This window comes from Meleagris gallopavo, chromosome 22, assembly GCF_000146605.3.
Source record: "Meleagris gallopavo isolate NT-WF06-2002-E0010 breed Aviagen turkey brand Nicholas breeding stock chromosome 22, Turkey_5.1, whole genome shotgun sequence".
Lineage (NCBI taxonomy): Eukaryota > Metazoa > Chordata > Aves > Galliformes > Phasianidae > Meleagris > Meleagris gallopavo.
Genome location: NC_015032.2, coordinates 2,862,047 through 2,874,476, shown reverse-complemented (window position 1 = coordinate 2,874,476; position 12,430 = coordinate 2,862,047). Strand labels below are relative to the sequence as shown.

Genomic DNA, 12,430 nt, shown 5'->3' with positions numbered 1-12,430 from the left:
AAGCAGCCCTTTTAACTTCAGGGCTCCTGGCTGTCTGAGCTGTCAGTATGGAAAGGAAGAGGCTCAAGTCAAGGGAAGGGATGGAAGGAGAGCAAGATGTGCAGCCATTGCAGAGGGATGTGAGCACAGATGAATGGAGCAAAAAATTAGAGATTGGCAGTGCTGCTCACCGCGGCGTGTTCAATGGCACAGCATGAAGAAACACGGCTGTCTAAAAAAGTCAATTTGCTGAGTGGGTTCCTTCATTTCTATAGAAACAGCAGAGCTTCCCAGGAGATGTATTTAGATCCTTGCAACAACTGACCACAAAAAAGAAACAAAAAACCTGACAGTAACGCCATGGGAACCGCAGAGCACAACTTGTGGGATGAATCCCCAGCCACAAAATGACACGTGTGGTACAAAACACAGATGGGGTACTTGCTCCAGAGGGAAGGGTTGGAACAGTATTTACATGATGAGCTGCTCAAGTACTGCTCCGTGCTCCTGCAGAAGGCAGAACCTGTGTGATGTGGTGAGTCCAAATCCACACCACGTGCATCCAACCCCATGTGCTGTCCCACGGGGGGCTGCATATTGCTTTCTTGCTCTTGCTGTGCCATAGAAGCCCAGGAAAGAAGAGCACTTTCAGCACTTGCAGAGCTTGCCTGGCCATTCCTGCACACTGTGAATCCCACACGGCAGAGGGGCAGCATTCTGCCCTCAGCTTTGGGATTCCATGCAGTGTGGGTGACATATCCCTCTCCCATAGCTGTGCCCTGGGGCAGAGTTAAATACGGGGCTGGGTTCCCAGCCCTGCTCAGTCTTGGCAATGTCCCAGGCTGGATGTCAGGGGAACGACCACCTCTGCCCATTCACAGCCCAGCAGAGAGGTGCTGGCTCTGCCTGGCAGCGCATGCTCTGCAGCCCCCTCTGCCATGCCTGTGCCACTGGGGACGTGTCCCTTGTCCCTTCCCTTCTCTTGCTCTCCCAACAGACAGCACGCTCTCACCTTGAGGGGAGTGGAAATGTCAGCTGGAATGTGGGCTGGAAAAAAAGAAAGCAAATCTTGAGGCTCGTCCAAACCTACTCCTGTTTATATTGGAGCCTGGGAGTGACATCAGAGCGAAGAGAGTATAAACACCAGCAGGACCCACTCGGGGCTTTAAAGCCTGCAAACATGAGGCTCCGGCTGGAGAAGCAGCTCCTCATCCTTTCCCTGCTCTGCATCCTCTCCAAGGTAAGGAGTCGGGGCGTGGGATCTCCTCAGGATCACTCAGGGCAGCACCAGGATTCCCAGTATGGGACTGTAGGGAGGCTGCAGTGCTGATGTAGCCCTGACAGCTGGCAGACAGCTGTATGTCTGCAGAGCTCTGCTTGGGAGAGAATTCCAATGAAGCAGCATAGTCTTAACACTCATGGACCAAATGCCTCTGTGCTGCAGCAGTGTGCTCTGTTTGCTCACCTGTCCCTGCAGCCATCCCGCAGCTCCTGCAGGCTCCATGCAGTGAGCACCAGCCCCAGCTCTCCCCCATTCCAGGATGCTCATGCAAACCATCCAATAAATTGGGGTTGTTCCAGGGGTTTGATTTTTTTTTTCTTCTCTTGGATTCTGCATGACACAGCTCCCTGTGCAGAGTTTTGAAAAATGTTGGGGTATGTCAGTTCCAAATTCTTGTAATTGCTGCTTGAATCCCAAGCCAGACTGCAAGCAGGGACATCAGAACAGCCTCGTGCCTGTTGACTGCTTTTCTGGGCACTTAAGATCTCCAACAGGAGCCACACTGCCATCTAATGACAAGTTAATTGCAGGGAGCATGGGGAAATGGATTAATAGAGCTGGATGGGCAAATCCTTCTAAAACATTGATCTATAATAGAAACCTGAAAGATGAAAAATGCACTTGGCTTCTGGATGAGCTATGACTGATGAGCAGCTCCTGGCCAGGAGAGCTCAGTGAGCTCTGGAGAGCCACCAGCTGTCCTCTGCCCCCAACCCAAACACGGCCAACACCACCAGTGCCCTGGTCCCTCATGGTCCCCTGTCTTCTGCTACAGCAGCAGTGCTGCTCATTGAGAGGACCAGAACAAGGCAGAGACTGCCCAGCCCATTTTGGATAGATTTCACCTCTCACGTCCTGGCAGGGCTGCACACATACCTGCATTGTGCAGGGTAGCACAGGAGAACTGCAGATCCAAAATGTTTGGCTTCAGACCCAAAATGCAGCAGCCGCCCCTGTCAGATGTGCCAGGGTAATGGTGTGTGCAGAACAGCCACAGACACACTGCTGCCCACCTGGGGGAACTCCTGCAGGCACAGAGCAGGCACACTGCCTTGGGGCACAGGTTGGCAGGGGCTGCTGCAGGCAGGGCAGGGGAGGAGGCAGCCGTAGCACAGAGAACAGCACTGAGCTTAATCAGGCTTCATTTTTTCCCTGCAAATGTGTTGTTCCATTTCTTGGCACAAATGAGAGATGTGCTCACAGCGAGGGGCTGTGGAGGAGCAATGCCCTCATCATGTGCACGCAGCTCCTGGGAAGCTGCATCCCGCAGGGTTGCATGAACCAGCTGCCATGTGGGGCTGCAAGCACCACCTGATGAACCCCAGTGTGTGGATGCTCACTTCCCAGCCCCACCTCCTCCTGCATTCACAGCAGTGGTGCGTGTCAGCCCCCATCCCGCAGGATATCCCTGATTCTCCTGGTTTCCATGGGAGCCCATTCAAGCTGTGCAGTCACTCCCTAAGAAGACGGCAGCTTTCCCAGCAGCACTGCCACGTTCCCATGGATGGGCAGAGCCAACGATCTATCTCCACCCAACCAAGGATGACTTTCAGAGGCCATCCCAGTGCAACTGCAGCCATCAGCTGTGTCAAACCCACGATGCTTTGTACCCTCAGGTGTGCTCCCAGCTGTGCCGACGGCCGTGCTACTGCTCCCACGTGCTGCCCCGCTGCCCACCTGGGTCCCCCCTGGTTCTGGATGGCTGTGGTTGCTGCAGGATCTGCGCTCGGCGCCTGGGAGAGCCCTGCGACTACCTGCATGTCTGCGACCGCAGCCAGGGGCTCATCTGTGACTACAGCTCGGGGACAGGAGGCACCTGCAACTGTGAGCACCACAGCTGGAGATGGTCTGAGAGCTGCTCTGCCGAGGAAGATGCACACAGATGGCTGCAGGGCTGTGTTGCTGCTCCTGCCAATTCTAATGCCAGTCGCCGGCCGGGTTTTTGGGGGTGGTTTGAGTGGGATGGGCATAGCGTTTCCAGAGACGCTGCTGGGGATAGAGAGCTGCAGAGAAATAACAGAGGGATATTTTCAAGTCTGAAAGCCCTGAGAAGCATGGACAGGATTGGAGAGCAGTGGGTTTCTCACCACATTGTGATGTAGGAGGCAGGGAAGGGGAGGTCGGGCGACACATCACCTCATGCCTCCCTATGCCCTTGTGACCATCCAGTTCCCCCTCCTCCTGGCAGCCCCCAGTCACCACTAGTTATCCCCTCTGCCACCCCCACTCTCTGTCCCTTTTTCCCAATGACTTCCCACTGTTGTTGCAGTTGAAGACGACGAGGAGGGCTGTGAGGTGAATGGGCGGCTGTACCGTGACGGGGAGGTGTTCCAGCCCAGCTGCAAGCTGCAGTGCCGCTGCCTGGATGGGGGCTTCACCTGCGTCCCGCTCTGCCAGGAGGACGTCCGCCTGCCCACCCCAGACTGCCCCTACCCACGGCGTGTGGACGTCCCAGGGAAGTGCTGCCCTGAGTGGGTCTGCGAGGCCGGAGAGCGGCAGAGCACTGGGGCAGGTAGGAGGTGGGATCAGGTGGTGAGCTCCAACGGGAGACCCCTCGCTGCCCCTCTCTCTGTGGCACACGGCAGGTAGGGCGGCACTGGGCTCCAATCCCATTTCCCCTCCTCTGTTTCCATCCAGCCCCCGCAGTGCCGTACCTCTGCCAGCCGTGGGGCACGGAGTGGGGCGCCTGCTCGGCCACCTGCGGCGTGGGCTTCTCCACCCGCATCTCCAACCAGAACCGCTACTGCCGGCTGGAGACACAGCGGCGGCTCTGTGTGCTCAGGCCCTGCCCGGCTCTGCCGGCGGCATCCCCTCTGGTAAGCGATGGTGATGCCAACACCTCCAGGCAGCAGCTTGGAGTGGGAATGGGACATCCCAGCCAACATCCCGTGCACGCCCCACCAGCCCCCCAGCCATGAGTCCTCCGGCATCCACTGTCCCCACATCGCTTCGCTTTGCCTTTCCAGAGGGGATGAGGAGGGTGTTTGCAGCCGTGCCCACCCTGGTTGTGTCCCGGAGCCAATGTCCCGGCACAGAAGCTGGCACACATCCGTGACACTGTGGTTTTGGAGGAGATGGAAGACATGTCCCTTGGGAATCTGGGGGAGAACCGATGGACTTCAGCTGCAGAGGAGGGTGGAAATAGAGAACAAGATCCCTACAACACGCCTCTGTACTCTGCTGCCCTGGGTTGGGTTGCTGGGCAGCAGCACCCTGTTGTATCAGATGGGGAAATCCTGCCCCAAGCACAAACCCACTTGAGAAAAAGGGACGTGGTACTTTCCTGGATCAGAGAGGCCTTTGGAAAGGGCTGAGTGATGCTGCTGTGCCAAGCACCGCACACACAGCTCTGCTCTGCAGAATTAGACCACTAGCGGGATGCCCCGTGCCCCCCACGCTGGGGATGGGGGCTCGCTGTCCCACCACACCCGGGCACCGGCAGAGGTGTTTTCCTGGCAGCAGCTCCCATTCACCTTCCACACATCCCTCCAGGACAAACAACTCCCTGCTCCGCCTGGCTGCCTGCTCTTCAAAGCCCGGCGGTTTGGCAGGGCTTTGGCAGGCGAGCAGCTCAGACGGAGGAGGCACCAGACATACCACCCTGCATCCAAGCGCATACCCCAAAAACTAAGGCCAGCAGAAAGGCGGGAGACGGGAAAACAAACAGCAGCGATGAGCCCAACGGGCTGGAGCTGCTCCAGCGTGCGGAGCTGCACAGGAGAGCGGAGCGGCAGTGAACCTTTAGAAGCTGCTCGGAAACGAAACCCAAATGCCCTCTAACGGCCTCGCAGCGATGTGCAGAGCAGGGCGAGAAGGGCGGCGAGCAGAGCAGGCGAGACCGCGCAGCTTGGCTGTGCACCCCTGCCATCAAAGCATTGTGAACGTGATTGCAGCACGGCCAGCAGCAGAGCCCAGCAGCTCCAGCAAGTGCCGGAAATAAATCAGTATTGAAGGGTGTTGTCACATCTTTGGGGGAAAAAATAAAGGAGAAAAAAGAAAAAAAAAAAAGAAAAAAAAAGAGCCTTGCTGCTCATGCAATAATACACTGTTTACAAAGAGAATTATTTGCTGACACCAACCATTCATTTAGTGGGACGGAGGGGATGCAGGAGCCCCCAACAGGCAGCACGCAGCACAAGGGACCCAGCACCATTGGTTTTCTGCCTCTGCAGTGGCTGTGCCAAAAACAGCAGTGGTGTGAAGCTCACAGAGACTTTAAAACCCACAATGTTCCTCTGTTGACATGAGTAAGGCACGACCAGTGTACCAAATATCCTGGGTTCAAGGCAGTTGGGTTTTCTGTGTGCTGAGATGTGGCCCCCCGTGCTGGCTCAGCCCATCCCAGCCACCCCACGCTGCTGGTGAAATCCTAAAGGTCACTTTTTCAGCAGCAACCTGCAATCTGTATCTCAAACAGAAACGACAACACACCTCTTGTTTTTTTGGGGGGGGGAGGGAGCTGTGATTCACTTAGCAGAAAACACCTAAATAATGAATTAATGACTACAAACAAATCAGAGTTACTTTTCCCTAAAGAACAGAGGGAAACTGACCCTCACGATTCAGGTGTGAGTCGCACAGCGTTTGCTGCTCCCTCTAAGCTGTGCTACCTGGACAATCAGTGCTTCCTGCAGCCCCAGCACCGGGCTCTGTGGGGTGCTGGGAGGTGTCAGATAAGCACTGCGCACCCGCAGACGGTTACAGGAAGCCCTGTAGCTCAGAGCCACATCCGTACCCACAGTGGCACATGAGAGTGGCAGGCCACGGTTTGTTTCTCGGCAGGCACGTGTAACAGTCGACAGACTCTGTAACAAAACAGACTTATTTTGCTGCTGTTGAACAGAATCTCTGTTGCTTTTGGAGCCAACTCATCCGCAATAAGCAGACGCTCCCACGGCTCGGGCTTATCTACGGCAGCACAGGGTAGGGCCGTACCCCTGCCATGGAAAACCGCATTCCTTCTGCCCGTTGGTCTGTTTGCTCTGGTGCCCGGAGATAACGTTATTTCTAGCGTTGTTTGTGCTGCAGCAGCTGCTCAGCAGTGAAGGTGGGTGATCGCACTCTTCGGGCTTGGTTTTAACTCTCGCATAAGCTCCACCATCCCCGTGTGCCCGTTGCGTCACACCCCCAGCGCCTGCGGGCAGGAGGGGGAAGGCACGGCGCTTCTTGCGTTCCCTCCTCTTAAAACCGCTCAAGGGAGGGAAGGAAGAGATTTTTTCTATTTGTGGAAAGGACATCGAGCGGGCAGCAGCAGGATGTTGTTGCTGCACGCTTCCCTGGAGGTGCACTAGGGCCAGGCAGCGTCGCACATCCGTGGTGCTGGCACCGCCCCTGGCACGCGATGTGCTGGACCGGGGCCACCCGCACTTTTCTGGCGGATCTCTGCCCTGCCCTCGCTCCTCACGCCGGCTGTCTGTGGGGCCGTGCGGTCTGAGCACGGAGCTGCAGGTCGGAGCTGGATGCGGGGTGCAAGAGTGGCGTTCCCTGGGGACGGGACGCAGCGAGCAGAGCGGCAGCGAACTGTGAGCTCTCCCACCCACGCGGCGCAGAGCCGTCCCATGCATGCCTTCTTCCCGCCCCTCCCAGCACCACCAGAAATAGCTCGAGCCTCGGTGCCCGGCTCGCAGTACCTCCAGCGGGCTGGCAGCTCCTCTAGGAGCCCCACACTCCGTATCCCGGCCGGGGCTGGATCCCGACCCCACGAGCACCTCCCCGAGCACCGAACCGCCTGCTCATCTCCTCCGGCGCCCGATGGCCAACAGCACTCCGCTCTGGGACAACAGCAGCCGGGCTCTGTGCCCCGTGGATGCCGCCTTCGCGCAGCGCTTCCTGCCCGCCGTGTACCTGGTGGTGACCCCGCTGGGGCTGGTGGGGAACGTGCTGGGGCTGTGCTATCTGCGCTCCGGCCCCCGCAGCCCGCTCAGCCTGCTGGTGGGTCACCTGGGCCTGGCCGACCTGCTGTACGTCTGCACGCTGCCCTTCCTCATCAGCTACTACCTGCACGGCCGCACCTGGGCCTTCGGGAGGGGCTGGTGCCGCCTCACCCGCGGGCTCTTCCACCTCAACCTCTACGCCAGCATCGGTTTCCTCACCTGCATCAGCGTGCACCGCTACCTGGGCATCGTGCATCCGCTGCGGGCGCGGGGCCGCTGCCAGGCTGCCGTGTCTCCAGGCCGGCTCAGCGCGGCCGTGTGGCTGTGGGTCATCGTGCAGGTGGGCCCTGACTTCGCTTTCAGCAAGATGGACCCTATGGGGATGCGGTGCCACGACACGACGGGGGATGAAAGCCTGGGTGCCTACGTGCCCTATACCGCCGCCATCACCGTGACGGGGTTCGTCATCCCCTTCCTCATCATCGTCGGGTGCTACTGCCACGTGGTGGTGGTGCTCTGCAGGAGCGACACGGTGGAGCCCGGCCTCAGGAGGAGCAGCATCAGGCTGGTGGTGCTCGTCATGGTCCTCTTCTCTGCCTGCTTCCTGCCCTACCACATCTTCAGGAACCTCAACTTGCTGTCCCGAGCCTGGCAGCGGCGGGGGTCCTGCACACAGGCCATGAAGGACATCTACGTCTCCTACCAGGTGACCAGGGGCCTGGCCAGCTTCAACAGTGCACTCAACCCTCTGCTCTACGTGATGACCAGCAAAGACTGCGTGTCACGCATAAGGAATATCCACCAAAGGGCCAAGGAGACCCTGGGATCCATCTTCACATGGGAATTCTCTAACCAAGCCCACAGGACGAGGAGCAGCATCGTCTTTGAGGAGCAGGAGGCTTCTGAGCAGCTCTGATCAGTGCGGCACCTCCCCGACAGCTGTGCACATCAGCTTCAGCATTCCCCCACCTGAAGCACGCTTTGTGGTGAGATGAGACTGCAGTCCTCGGCTCCAGCGTGGTGCCTGGGACAGACGGGACCGAGGGCAGCAGGGAGTAGGCTGGCTCGGGCTTTAGAACAGAGTAACCAGCCCCAAGTGGGGCAGAGAGCTGCTGCATTGCAGATGGTGGAGAGGGGGAGTTCTGCAGGGGGAAGTGCTGTAGAAATGGAAACATTCACTAACATATCTTGATTGAAACATGACTAAACTGTGCCAGCAGTGGTGCTGATTGTTTCTGGAAGCAGATCTGCTTTGGGATCTGGCTTATCTTCTGTGGCCTGCCTCCTTCACAGCAGAAAAATGTACTTTAGAATTATTCACTCTCTTCTGGAAGAGTGTATAACAAACAAACCGACGTCTTAAAGTTTCTCAGGGCTTTTTTTTTATTATTTTGCAAGGCAAATGACCGCAGTGGCCTGAACCACGTGCTCAGCAGGCAGTGCCCAGAGAACTCTGAGCCACTTGGGTGGGGGCTGCAGCTCTCCGGCATTCAGCCTCACAACAGTATTAACATGAGCTAGTGTCTCCTGTAAATCTGATGTGCAAATGTCACCTGCAGAGGTACAGTGAGCTGCCAGGGCAAGACGTCCATCTGCTTCCGTGGATGCGGGGGCATTTCTGCTGCAGGGGGAGCAGCACTCTGCTTTTTGCTTTCGGTTCTCCCCAACACGAGCAGCTGCAACGCATGACCGGAGCAGTGAAACTTGAAGCAGCAGATTTCAGAAGGGGCACATGAGTTAGAACTGCCCCATACCTGGAGAGCATGGCCTCACGCAGGGCTGAAGTCAGAACAAAGCCTGACCTGCACCAGCCAGCTGCTGCTCACACAGCCTGACCTCGCTGCTCCGCAGAGAACACAGTGGCAATCACATAGGGCTAATACATCTGAGGTGCAAATAAACACTTAACACGTTCACTTGTGCCCCTCTGGCTTCTTCTAAGGCTTGGTGGCAGCACAGAGCGAGCTGGCCTGGGGGATGGAGCAGGGGCACACACCAGCTCTGCTCCCCTCCACGCGACCAGCTCTCATCCACTGCCCCCACATTGTTGTTAAGGGTGACCTAAAGATCTGTATACCAAGAACCAGCCCTGAGCCCAGGATTTGTAGCATCTCATGGTTCCATGTCCCACGTCAGTCAAACCAGCAGAGGCCATTGGGATCTGCGCACTGTAACAATGGCTCCAGGGCTTGGTGGCATCTTGTGCTTCACAGCCCTCCTGATCCTCAGGCAGCACCACTCTCCATGCAAGCTGAAAAGAAGAAGAAGGAGGAAGAAGAAAAAGCTCTCCCCCAAAACCAGCCAAGTGCCTTCCTTTAATTAGCTGCATTTGTAATTAAGGACAACCACTGGCACGTGAGCCTGCCTGGCTCTCACAGCTGTGTAATGGAGCAGCAAAGCAGCCTCCTCCTGCTGCTTTTGCTCCGGGCTCCTCCCCATGCAAACAGCAGCTGCTGCCCCACAAGGGACGAATGTGATGGACAGAGATGTACAGATGTATGACCATTTCACTTCCTTCTGGAATGCAAAACTGTTCTGCTTGGCATCCAAAATGCTACACAAGAACATACTGCTGACAGCAGCAGCTAAACCAGAGGCCCCCAGCAGAGCGAGGAGTGCAGGGCAGGGGGCTTTGGAAGCATCTCCTGTGGTGTGGTGGGAACTGCAGTGTGTGCAAAAAGGGTTGAGTCCTGCAGGTCACTAATGAAAGGTCACAGCATCCCCGAATGCAGCATTTATTTCTGCAGCAGAGCAGTTTCACTGTCCCAGTACCTCTGGGTATAGGGAGAGCAGACCTGACAGCTCATCTGATTTACCAAGGACATCGGCTGAGCTGGGAAAGCAATGGTAATGCAGTTAACTCTGGGTGATCCGGGCAAAGATGGTCAATACGTGGGGGATCGGGTGCTGCCAGTGAATGTTTCTTTAAAATGAAATTCGGAGTCTTTGTGCAGAGTGCTTTGGCATCTGGGAGACAAACAGTTTATTAAGGAGAGCACACCGTATAAATAGAACAAAATTCAGCATGGCTCCGTGAGGCTGTTGGTCTCATATTATTCCTCTGTGTGTGTGGTTATAAATAGGGGACACTGTGCAGTGTGGGACCTCCATGGGGCAGGAGATACCCTGGGGTAACCCAGAGCTTCACCTGCACAGCTCTGTATCTCAGCCCCTGCCCACAGACACTCAAACGGAGCATATTGAAGCGGGCCTCCTTGTCCCACTGCAGCCCCAGGCTGATCTTCCTGCTCCAAGCAGGCGCTTTGCCCGGCTCCCCAAAGCCCAGCGTTAATTTCATTCCCATCACTGATTCAGAGAGCAGCTGTGGCCACGGTGCTGCTCTGCCCCGGGGACGTGGCTCAGCCACTGCACGTCGGCTGAGAGCCACGGGGGCATCTCTGTGCCCCTATGGGAGCAGCCATCCCATCGCCCCGATTCATCCACCCTGAGAGAAGGAGCTGGAAAACTTCAGTGCGCAAACGATTTGGTAAAAAGTCGCGACTTCGAGGTGGAGAACAAAATGTGCCTGCAGCGCAGTGCTCTCACTGCACCACAAAGCAAATAGTTTCAGTTTGGTTTATTTGTTCCCCGCTGAGAAATCACTCCTGGTCCTGCAGCCCCCGGTCCCACAGCCCAGTCGCAGCGCTGGAGGGGAGCAATGAGAGCAGCAGGATGACAGCATTCCCCTTCCCAGCCCCGCTGCAGGACGAGGGCGAAGCTGTCATCCAGGCATCCTCAGGAAAATGCTTGCATATTTGCAGTGCATTCCCAGAACCTCTGCCCCTCCCTTGCCTGCAGCAGAGAACTCATTTATAGCACTGCCCACCGTGGGAGCGGAGCAGGTCCTGCTCTGCACTTAGCCAAGCACTGCTTTGTGTGCTGATCCCAGTGCCACCGCCCTCAGCCCCGGCTGTGCTGGGATGCTCACATCCCAACTGGTTGTCTGCTCTGCTTCTCAGCAAACAATCCCAGCAGTGATTAAGTAGGGACATTATTGTTTTAGCTTGTTTTTGTGATTAAAGCCAAGGTGCTCCAGACAAATAAATGCACCGATGAAAGCGGCCGAGATCAAAGCAGCACCTCTCCCAGCTGGGCGCGGGCCAGGCACTTTATGGCAGGTGCTGTGTGCCTGGCTGGCGCTCAACTGACAGCTTTCCAAGCACATAAAAACTTAATAGGCTGAAAATAGAGTTTGTGGTCACAGACTGACAGCAGCAGCGCTGGCAGCTTGGGGCGGCTCCATGCACGAGCTCCAGGGGAGCGGGGCTGGGGAATTCAGGCAGGGCATCAGGCAGGATCCACAGCAGGATGCAGGTGCCAGGGCTCCCAGATGGCAGGGCTAGGAGAAGGCAGCGGGATATCCCAGAGCCAAGGGAAAGCCATGCAGCTGACTCTGTTTGCAGTGTTTGGTGTTTGCAAACACCCCAAGCACCAGAGCTCCTGCTTTATGCACGGAGCTCTGCTGTCCCTCTACCTCCCCGTGCAATAAAAAGGAGACATGTCATCTCATAATGCAATTTCTTGCTGGAAATCAATGCTGAAGTACATTATGTTGCCTGCTCCCATCCTGCAGCTCCCATGTGCCCTTGTTCAAGTGCAATGAGAGCAGCAAGAAGACAAAGGCCGAGCTGCGCTCGGTGTGGGGCTTCTCTCTGGGCAGGAGGGATGTGTGTGTGGTGTGACACAGCTCTGGTGCACTTGCTGTGTGTGGGTAAAGAAATGTATGAGCATGGGGCCGCTGTGCAGCATTGCCTTCATTCTAATGCCTGTGACAGCACCCAAACACACTGCTGTGTGCGCTGCCTGTGCAGCCCTGTGTTGGTTTGCACTGTGTCACCGGGCGGGTTTAGTACAGAACTGCTCCTGCCCCTGTTGTGTATTTGTGGATCTTGTCCCACAGGGCCTGAGATCAGAGCAAAGCCCCGGAGCTGACTCCGCTGTCCTGCAGCTGCACATGATGGGAGCTGTGCGTGCAGTTTGCACCCCTCTGCAGAGCAAACGCATCGGTGCGTCTGGACCTGCACGGGGTAATGGGCTGCAGCACCTACCGGCTGCTCCGGGGAAGAGCTGGGAGCTCAGGCCGGACCCGCAGGGCCCCAGCAGCTCTCCCGGCAGCGTCGCTGCTCCCAGCCGAGATGGGCAGAGTTTATTTTTGAAGGAGATGTTATCTCCCGCAACGCACAACTCGGGAGAAGCATCTTTCTATTTTTAAAAAGCGAAACATAAGGCTTACATAAACTAGTGGGGAAGCGGAGCCGAGCCGCCAGGCCCGCGCTTCGAGGGCTCCATCTCCTAA

At 56.8% G+C, this 12,430-nt stretch overlaps 2 protein-coding genes across 3 annotated transcripts; both read left to right on the top strand.

Moving 5' to 3' along the window:
- Positions 1-933: 933 nt before the first annotated feature.
- CCN5 (cellular communication network factor 5) lies at positions 934-5,256 on the top strand. Of its 2 annotated transcripts, XM_010722301.3 has the most exons (5): positions 936-1,219; positions 2,878-3,085; positions 3,531-3,773; positions 3,899-4,077; positions 4,228-5,255. In XM_010722301.3, the coding sequence occupies exons 1-5, from the start codon at positions 1,160-1,162 to the stop codon at positions 4,234-4,236; spliced, it is 699 nt and encodes a 232-aa protein (XP_010720603.3). In that variant the 5' UTR covers positions 936-1,159; the 3' UTR covers positions 4,237-5,255. The 2 variants fall into 2 exon arrangements, with proteins under 2 accessions (XP_010720602.3, XP_010720603.3); XM_010722300.3 differs by having other exon boundaries at positions 934-1,219; positions 3,899-5,256.
- A 796-nt stretch (positions 5,257-6,052) lies between these two features.
- On the top strand, positions 6,053-12,406 carry LOC100550971 (P2Y purinoceptor 1-like). The gene is given in 2 exon segments (XM_010722302.3): positions 6,053-6,938; positions 6,940-12,406. Coding segments are annotated over 2 exon segments (1,533 nt in total). The 5' UTR covers positions 6,053-6,516; the 3' UTR covers positions 8,051-12,406.
- The last annotated feature ends 24 nt before the right edge of the window (positions 12,407-12,430 follow it).

Excerpts from the sequence above, each read along its gene's own strand:
- CCN5 (XM_010722300.3), top strand. The coding sequence starts at position 1,160 with ATGAGGCTCCGGCTGGAGAAGCAGCTCCTCATCCTTTCCCTGCTCTGC. Across the intron at positions 3,086-3,530 it reads GACAGGAGGCACCTGCAACT|TTGAAGACGACGAGGAGGGC; the intron begins GTGAGCACCACA and ends CTGTTGTTGCAG. Across the intron at positions 3,774-3,898 it reads GCGGCAGAGCACTGGGGCAG|CCCCCGCAGTGCCGTACCTC; the intron begins GTAGGAGGTGGG and ends GTTTCCATCCAG.